Source organism: Bison bison, unplaced genomic scaffold (assembly GCF_000754665.1).
Source record: "Bison bison bison isolate TAMUID 2011002044 unplaced genomic scaffold, Bison_UMD1.0 scf7180017864492, whole genome shotgun sequence".
In the NCBI taxonomy this organism is placed as follows: domain Eukaryota; kingdom Metazoa; phylum Chordata; class Mammalia; order Artiodactyla; family Bovidae; genus Bison; species Bison bison.
Window position 1 is genome coordinate 8,018,626 of NW_011495051.1, and position 10,130 is coordinate 8,028,755.

The window sequence follows — 10,130 nt, forward strand, 5'->3', positions numbered from 1 at the left end:
GTCGCTGTCTGAGCGGTAGAGAAACGACTCCCGGCGCTGGCTGGTGGCCGCACCAGCATGCAGCACGAGGCCCGGGCTCGCCTGCGAGTCCAGCGGGCTGCGGCCTGGCGATGGTGTCGGTCCATTCTCCGCCTCCAAGCTGCAAGGGGTGGGCGGGAAGAGGGGTCAGTGGGCTGAGATGACATTGAGGGGGGGCGTCGAGAGGAATAAGGAGACCCAGGAAATTCCTGACAAGAGAGACAGATACTTCAGAAAAGGTGGGAGACAGGAAATTAGAGAGACCACCTTTGTGTGCCTGGTCCTGCTGCCAGAGCTAAGGGACACTGCCGTGACCCAGACAGACCATGATCTGTGCCCCTCACAGACATGACACTGCGAGGGCTGGTCTAGAAACAGGCTAACCGAGCAGCACTGCACATCCCCAAAAGTTGTGGGGTCTTCCTCGCTCTGTTCTTTCCTTGGTACCTCAGAGCAATCAAATCTATTCAAGAATAATCTGTCTGCTTCATACCCCTTCCTTGGCCAGCCTGCCCATCATCACTTTCCTGGGCCAGGACATTTGTCTTTGCTCTGGCCCCTAGCTGCTTCTGTTTATACCCCTGTCTGCTTCCCTCAGCAGCCAGAGGAAGCCTGTGAATACCTGAGTTGGGTCACATCCCTCCTCTGTTTAGAACCTTCTCTGGCTCCCAGTTCACTCAGAGCCAAAGCCAAAGTCCTTGCTGTGGCCCACAAGGCCCTGCCCCCATACCCACTACGCCCTTCATGGACTCTGCTGCAGCCATAATTGCTATCTGGCTGTTCCCTAAATATTCCAGGGATATTCCTGCCTCAGGGCCTTTGCACAGGCTGTCTCCCTGGCCCAGATCTCCAGTGGCTCCCCACTCCTCTCAAATGTTGCCTCTTCAGGAAGGCCTCCCTCAACCAACCCATCTGAAATATCATCCCCTGCCCTTACATTTCATATTTCCCTTCCTTAAAATAAATACTACTTACCCAACACATTCTATGTTTTACTTTTCCGCTGTTTGCCTTCCCTTCTAGAACTAAGCTCTGCAGAGCAAGGATTTTTGTCTGCTTTGTTCACTGCTGGATCTCTGGCTAAGAACATGGCCTGGATGCCCAATAAATGTTTACTGAATGAATCAATCTATGAATGAATGAATGAATGAATGAATATACAGGCTGGATGGTGCCATCCAGGGAATTAAAACTAGGTGGGTGGCTGGAAAGGTGATTTTTAGCTGCTGTGGTGGAGGCAGGTCTCTCTGAGGAGGTGATATCTGAGCAGGGCCTGAAGGATGAGAAGGAGCAGGCCATGGGGTCAGGAGGTGGGAGAAAGCACTCCAGGGTGAGGGAACAGTAAGTGAAAAGGCCCTGTGGCAGAATCTGTTTTTTGTTGGAGGACCAGCAAGGAAATTGGTGTCACTGGAGTGGAGATATAGATAGATAACAGAGACACAGCTAAATAGAGGATACAGCAGGACTCCATTCTGTTGGCACTGGCAAGACAGAGCCTCTGGATGAGGTAGGAAAAAGCTGGCTATGCCACTTCCCAAATGTACAACTTGGGGGAAAAGACCAAATTTCAGTTTCCTCTTCTGCAATGTGGGGGCAACCACTGCCTGCCTCAGGTCATCCAGGTAACCAGCGTTAACACAGGTAACACGCTCAGGGTGGTGCCTAACAGGAAGCTCAAGAAACATTGGCAGCTGTAAATCTATCAGCCCCCTAACTGTAAATCTATCAGTATCCCTGGGGAGGGAACTCACCTAGGCAATTGATATGAAGGTTTGAGGATAAGTGTGGGGAGCTGTGTGCCTGTGACATGCTGTGTGACCTCGAGAAGGTCACTGCCCTCTCTCGTCTGTGACTCTGTTAAAATGAGGGTGTTAGACTGGTCAGCAGATTTCAGGCTGTGCTCTGGTGAGTACAACCGGGTAGGGAGAGAAGAAATAGAATCCTCCCTGCACTTTCTGGTCCTACTATTGAATGTCGGTCTAAGATTTTATTTGAATGTTCCCTCTGCTAAGAAATAAACCTGAGGGAATTCTCTTGCGGTCCAGTGGTAAGGACCCTGCATTTCCACCACAGGGGGCCCAGGTTCCATCCCTGGTCAGGGAACTAAGATCCCACATGCCATGTAGCCTGGTCAAAAAAAAAAATCTGAAATCTCCTAGACCAGGACAGCATTACCAGCTTCTATGCTGCTGCTGCTACTAAGTTGCTTCAGTCGTGTCTGACTCTATGCGACCCCATAGATGGCAGCCCACCAGGCTCCCCCGTCCCTGGGATTCTCCAGGCAAGAACACTGGACTGGGTTGCCATTTCCTTTTCCAATGCATGAAAGTCAAAGTAAAGTTGCTCAGTAGTGTCCAACTCTCAGCGACCCCATGGACTGTAGCCCACCAGGCTCCTCCGTCCATGGGATTGTCCAGGCAAGAGTACTGGAGTGGGGTGCCATTGCCTTCTCCCACCAGCTTCTATACATGGACTCTTTTTCCTGGGCCAGCCCTGGGATGGGGGGATGAGGGGGAGGACTTCACTGCCTCCATTTTACACATGAAGAAACTAAGGTTCAGGGAGGATGATTGGTTCCAAGTCACACAGTAAGGTCATGGTGCAGTCAGAATTCCACCCCAAGTCTTGGGATTCCTCAGATCAAAATCTTAACTGCTGCCCTCTGTTGATGACCCCCATCAGAGCACATTCCCCTCATTAGAGCAAATTTTTCCAGGGGCCAGGCAGCCAACATAAAAAGCAGAGTGGGGCTGGGGGCCCTGGGTTCCAATTATAGGAAAGAAACCGGAAATTTTAAATAGTTGAAAACTCAAACTTCTTTTGAAAACAAACTTCAGAAAACATTTTAAAAACACTGAACACTGCTCTACAAAAGACACTGTCAAGAGAATAAAAAGACAAGCCACAGACTGGGAGAAAATATCTGACAAAGGACTGGTATCCAGAATACATAACAAACTCTGAAGATGGACTTCCCTGGTAGTGCAGTGGTTACGAATCTGCCTGCCAATGCAGGGGACACAGGTTCAAACCCTGATCCAGGAAGATCCCACAAACCGCAGAGCAACTAAGCCCATGCACCACAGCTACCAAGCCCACGTGCCAAGAGCCCGTCCATGCTCCACAAGAGAAGCCACTGCAATGAGAAGCCCGCGCACCGCAACTAGAAAGAGCCCTTGTGCAGCAACGAAGATTCAGTGGAGCCAAAAATAGATAAATGAAAATTTAAAAAGAAGACAACTCAATGCAAAAATGAGCAGAAGTATGGACAGTTCACCAAAGAAGATACACAGATGGCACATTCGCACAGGAAACATCATTCCTCCTTAGGGAAATGCAAATTAAAACCATGAACTATCCCTTTGCACCTACTAGGATGCTAAACAAACAAAAATTGACAAGGATACCAAGTGGTGATGACAAGGATCCATCCTTGTCACCACCAGGATCCCATCACTGATGGGAATGCCAAGTGGTACAGCCACTCTGGAAGACAGCTGCTTGGTTTCTTATGAAATTGAGCATACCCTAATTGTACAATCTGACAACTACACTCCTATACATTTACCCAAGATAAATGAAAACATGTCTGCTCAAAAACTTGCGGACTAGGGACTTCCCTGGTGGTCCAGAGGCTAGGACTCCATGTTCCCAATGCAGAGGGCCCCAGTTCGATCCCTGGTCAGGGAACTAGATCCCACATGCTGCAACTAAGAGTCCACATGCCTCAACTTAAGATCCTGGATGCCACAACTAAGACCGGCCCAGCACAGCCCAAATGAGTATATATATATAAAAGCCTGCTGACTAGTGTTTATAACAGTTCTCTTCATAATCACCCAAATCTAGAAACAACCAAACCAAATGTACATCAACAGATGGATAAATGGTAGCAGATCCATGCCGTGGAATGTGTGTATGCTTAGTGGCTCAGTTGTGTCCAACTCTTGCGACCCCATAGACTGTAACCTGCCAGGCTCCTCTGTCCATGGGAGACATTCCTCCAGGCAAGAACACTGGAGTGGGTTGCCATTTCCTTCTCGAGGGGATCTTCCTGACCTAGGAATTGACCCCAGGTAGACTCTTTACTGATTGAGCTATAAGGGTATTCAGCAATTTAAAAAAACACAAAAATAAACTACAGACCTTTGACTTTTTTAAATGGGGTGTTTTATTAGTGGCTTGGACTAAGATGGTTGTGGTGAGTTACTGAGAAATGGTTGTATTTGGAACATATATTTAAAAGAAAACCTAAGGGATTTATTTATGAATTATTTGTACAGGATGAAGGAGAAGAGTCAGTGATTTCCTTGACTTATGATATGTCCTGATAAACCCATCATAAATCGAAAATATCAAGATAGCTGAGGGCTTCCCTGCTTGTCCAGTGGTTGAGAATCTGCCTTGCAATGCAGGGGATCCCTGGTCTGGGAAGATCTCACATGCCACGGGACAACTGAACCCGAGCAACCACAACTACTGAGCCTGTATTCCTGAGCCCACAAGACGCAACAACTGAGCTTTTGTGACATGACTGCTGAAGCCCATGCACCCTAGAGCATGTGCTCTGCAACAAGAGAAGCCACCACGAGAAGCCCTGTGCACCGCAATTAGAGAGTAGTTGCTGACTGCTGCAACGAGAGAAAGCCCTTGAGCAGCAATGAAGACCCAGTGCAGCCAAAAATAAATACATAAATTTGAAAAGGATAGAGAGCCTAGAAATAAACCTTCACATATATGTGGTCAAATGACTGTCAACAAGGAAGCCAAGACCATTCAATGGAGAAAGGACAGTCTTTTTAAAAGATGGTGCTGGGAAAAACTAGTTACCCGTTTACAGAAGAATGAAGTGGGATCCTTACCTTATACCATATACAGAAATTAACCGCCAGTAGATCAAACATCTAAATATAAGGGCTAAAACTATAAAACTCTTAGAAGCTTCATGACATTGGATTTGGCAGTGATTTCCTGGACATGACATCAAAAGCACAGGCAACAAAAGAAAAAATAAATTAGGGAATTCATCAAAGTTAGAAACTTTTGTGTATCAAAAGACTATTCAGGGAGTACAAAGGCAATCCATAGAATGGGAGAATATTTTTTTAATAGTCCTTTTTTTCTTTTTTCGGCTGCACCATGGGGCACATGAGATCTTAGTTCCCTGACCAGGGATTGAAACTGTGCCCCCTGCAGTGGAAACTTGGAGTCCTAACCACTGGACTTCAAGTAATTTCTGAGAGAACATTTTTGCAAATAACATATTTGATAAGGGATTCATGTCTAGACTGGGCTTCCCTGATGATTCAGACTGTCAAGAACACAATGCAACTCCTGCAATGCAGGAGACCTGGGTTCGATCCCTGTGTCAGGAAGATCCCCTGGAGAAGGAAATGGCAAGCTACTCCAGTGTTCTTGCCTGGAGAATTCCATGGACAGAGGAGCCTGGTGGGCTACAGTCCATAGCATTCCAGAGTCGGACACGACTGAGCGACTAAGCGCACGTGCAATGTCCAGACTATATAAAGAACTCCTAAAACTCAACAACAAAACAGACAACCTAATTAGAAAGTGGGAGGGAGGTCCCTGGTGGTCCGGTGGTTAGGGCTTGGAGCTCTCACTTCTGAGATCCTGGATTCATTCCCTGGTTGGGGAAATAAGATTCCACAAGTCATGGGCATGGCAAAAAAAAAAAAAAGGGGGGGGTATAACCCTTAAACATTTCTTCAAAGAAGACATACATATGGACAATAAACACATGAGAATATGCTCAACATCACTGGTCATTAGGAAAACACAAATAACCCCAATGAGATACCACCCATCAGGATGGCTACTATTTAAAAAAAAAAAAGGAAAATAACAAGTGTTGGCATGCATGTGGAGAAACTAGAATACTTATATACTGCTGGTGAGAATATAAAGAGGTGCAGCCACAGTAGAAAAGAGTTTGGCGGCTCTGCAAAAACTTTTAAGCCCAGAACTACCATGTGATCCAGCTATACGCATTCCAAGTACATATACCCAAAAGAATCAAAAGCTGGGGACTTCCCTCGTGGTGCAGTGGCTATGACTCCACACTTCCAATGCAGGGGCCCCGGGTTCGATCCCTGTCAGGGAACTAAACCCCGCATGTGGCAACTAAAAGATTCAGCACGTGGCAACTAAGAGCGAGCGCAGCCAAATAAATAATTTTTTAAAAAAGAAAGGAAATTCTGACACAGGCTACAACATGCATGAACCTTGAAAACATCACACTAAATGAAATGTCAGACACAAAAGGACGATATTGTACAATTCCCCTTACATGAGGTCCCTGGAGGAGTCAAATTCATAGAAAAAAGAAAGCGTGGTAGAGGCCGAGGGCCAGGGGAGGGGAATGGGAGTGAGTGTTCCATGGGGACGGAGTTTCGCTTTAGGAAGATGAAAGTGTCCTGGCAATGGATGGCAGGGGAACAGTTGCACGACAATGTGTGTGTATAACGACACTAAATTGTACAGTCAAGTTAAAGTGGTAAACTTTATTACATATATTTTACTACAATTAAAAAAAAAAACCTCTCATGCAACAGATACTAAAAAGGTTGAATTTTGGAAATTCCCTGGTGGTCCAGTGGTTAGGGCTCAGTGCTTTCACTGCCGGGGGCCTGGGTTCAATCCCTGGTCAGGGAATTTAAGATTCCACAAGCAGCAGGGCACAGCCGGAAATACAGTCGAATTTTACTATATGTTAATTTTTTAAGTCAATTAAAAAAAAAAGGAGTAAAACTACTCTTAGATCATGAATTTGGGTCTTTGATGATAATGCCCATTTATTGAGCACCTGCTGTGTATTGAGTGCCAGGATAGATCCTTTTAGATTTATAGGAATAATAAGATTGTGGTTTAGTTGCTCAGTTGTATCTGACTCTTTTGCAACCCCCTGGACTATAGCCTGCCAAGCTCCTCTGTCCATGGGATTTCCCAGGCAGGAATATTGGAGTGGGTGGCCATACCCTCCTCCAGGGGATCTTCCGCACCCAGAGATCGAACCAGTGGCACTCGGATTCTTTATCCCCGAGCCAACAGGGAAGCCCCAATAATAAGATACTCAGTATTTGCCTTGTGCCCGGTACTATCTGTAATTTTGTGTGTTTGTCATTGTTTTGCTTTTTGTCTTTTGGCCGCACATGGCACGTGGGATCTTAGTTCCCCGACTAGTTCTCGAACCCATGTCCCCTGCACTGGAAGCACAGGAGCTAATCTCTAGACCATCAGGGATGTCCCTCCTGGTACCATCGAAGTGCTTTGTACACATGACCCCAATCAGGTCTCCCACCAATCCTGCGAGTCGGGTTCTATTAATGTCCTGTGTCAATATGGAGGTTGAGGTGCAGAGAGGGAGTGAGGGGCTGGTGGCCTTCCCGCCTGTGAATGAGGTCCTGTCTCCCAAGGTCCCGCCTGGATTTTGGGACTCTGCTGAGTGCCACTGGGGAGGGGAGGAGAGGGACACATACCTCCATCCTGAGGACCTCAGCCCCACCCTAGGAACTGAAGCTGCAGTTGGGGGAACTTGAGGCCCAAGCCCAGAGGACACCCAGCTAGACTTGTGGGCAGATCCCACAGCCCCAGGGGGACTCAGCTCACGTAAGCAGGAGCCCAGAGGCCCAGATGGGAAGAAGAGGTTCTCTGGGGCCCTGCTGTTTGTGCTTCCAGGAGCGAATGCCCCCTGGGCTGTGGAAGGACAGAGGAGAGAGGATCAGGTGTGTTGAACAGCAGCCTGAGAGGGACTGAAAGAGAGAGTGTGTGTGTGGAAGGGGCGGGAGCAGGTGTCTCAGCTACCCCTCAGAATCAGACCCAGAGCTGTTGGCACTCACTCCTTCCTCACCTGCCACTGCTCACAGTAGCCAAAGTCAGGTTGGAGGTGGCTCCAGCAATGTCCCAATGGGACCCAAAGCCGCAAAACCCGAGTCACGGGCAGCCAAAAGGCCCTGACCTCACAGGCACATACCCAGACACTTCATCAGAAAGCAAACTGAAGGACTTCAGGGACTTCCCTGTTGGTCTGGTGGTTAAGACTTCCAATGCAGGGGGAGCAGGTTTGATCCCTGCTTGGGGAACTAAGAGCCTACAAGCTGCACGGTGAGGCCAAAAAAAAAAAGGAAATGACTTGCCCAAGACTCTCCTTTGGACAGGCTGACCACTTGACGGCATTCAGATGGAGCTACTACCTGCCTCTACTCCTCTGAGGGCCCTGGGCCCGCCCACCTGGGCTCCTGGAGCATCAGATTGGGCCCCTGGAGGACTGGGCAGCCCAGGGACAGATGCAGGCTTTGGAGTTCTGCCGCACAGGCCGATACGAAACAAACAAGCGGTGGAGGTGGGGGGGCAGGAGAGGAGACAGGTCCCCATTGGTCAGACTCATAGCGATCACAGTAGCCAATTGCTATCAAATGTCACATGCTAGGCACTCTTGTATGCCCAGACGGGTCCTCATGCTCCATTTTCCACAGATAGAAACTGAGGCACAAATAGGATAAGTAACTTGGCTCATGGTAAAGCACGATTAGAACCAGGCCACCAGGCTACAAGGCTGCTGCCCAGTAAATCACTGGGTGTCTGTCTCCCCCAGGCAGGCCTGCCATCTCCCCGGGCTCCCTGCCCCACTCCACCTGACTCCCTCGCAAGAGGTGCCAGGCAGCCTTCATGGAAAGGCCTGGCATTTGCTTTGTGAAGGTCACACGGAGGTTGGGGGCGGGCGGTGGTGTGTGTCTGCCAGGCCGGCACATGGTGCCAGGTGACACGGCAGTTTGTGGGGCTGGTTTGCAAGGAGGGTCTGTATATGTGGGAGTCCAGGGGGGTGTGTGCATGCTCTGGAGCCCCCATGTGCGTACACTTGTCTATGTGGATCTGTGTGTGTGTGGGGTCTCTGTGTTGGAGTCTGCATGGATCTGTGTGTCTATGTGTGTGTGACCTTGTCCTCGACTCCTCAGGGGGTATGAGGCATGAATGCTCCTGTGTGTAACAGAGGGCAGGTGGAAATCGGCCCTGAGTGTGTGTTGCAGTGCAAGTGTGCTCCTGCAGTCAGTGTAGTGAGTGCAAGGGGGTGTGAGACCTAGGTTTCTGTGTTATGTCTGTCACCACAGCCACGGCTCACCTGTGCTCCATCAGCCACAAGACCCATGCCTTGCACAGACCACACCAGGTGACCTCAATTACCCTGTGTGGGGGTGTGTCTGTTTGTGTCTTATGTGGCTGCGTTTGTGGACTGTGTGCATCCATGCGAGAGCGCATGTGTGTGTCTGGGTGTCTGAAGGGGTCGATGCAGCGGAGCAAGAACAAGACTAGAGTACTCTGAGAATTCTAAGAACCTAGAGACCGCTTCTCTGCCCCAGTGCTGTCCAGCAGATTCGAAATGCCCCCCTACCCCAGGTTTTCCAGCAGGAACCTCCTCCCCACCCCCACCCAACTTGGTTTTCAAGCCTGGCAGCCCCAGCAAGGAAGAAGAGAGGGTAAGGCTGGAGGCACTGAGCAGACAGGGCTGGAGGGACCTGGCTTGAAGCCAGTGGCCTGGGAGTGGAGCCCAGGTGACGCGGGACACACATATTTGCTGCCAGGGTGAATGCCAAAAGCCCAGGTTTAGGGGCACAAGGAGCGTGGAGGAATCCTGGGTAGGTGGGAAGGGGGCAGGACCCAGCATCCATTCTGGGGGCCACCATCTGCAGGAAGCCCTAGGCAGCACCCAGTTTAGGGCCAGAGAAAGAGGGTGAGGCTCCAGGCAGAAACTAAGAACCACTTTGGGGACTCCCCCAAGGCAGACTGCTCCCTGCACCCCCTCCCCATACACAAAGCAGTCAGAGCCCTTCGGTGGCAAAGGAGGGGACTGGCCGCGGGCCACCCACCTGACAGATCTGCCTGGAGGGTACCAACAGGTGTCCTCTTCGCTGAAGGAGAAGTGGACCAGTGACTCAGGGCCCGCGGGAGGCAGTGCCAGGGCAGGGGGCCGGGGCCGGACCCGGGGTGCCGCACTGGAGCGCATGAGTGCCAAGCGCCGACGGCGTGCGCATGGGTACGACCGCGAGGCGGGGTGGCACGCACTGCTCGCCAGGCCCGAGGTGTTTGCGGCGGCTACC

General features: G+C 49.9%; 1 protein-coding gene across 1 annotated transcript in view; it reads right to left on the reverse strand.

The window, feature by feature from the left end:
• Positions 1-10,097, reverse strand: part of PDE4A (phosphodiesterase 4A, cAMP-specific) — a 27,778-nt gene extending 17,681 nt beyond the window's left edge. Inside the window, 2 exon segments of the mRNA XM_010828365.1 lie at positions 1-139; positions 9,900-10,097. Coding sequence (XP_010826667.1) covers positions 1-139; positions 9,900-10,036 — 276 coding nt within the window. The 5' untranslated portion in view covers positions 10,037-10,097.
• Between the last annotated feature and the right edge of the window lie 33 nt (positions 10,098-10,130).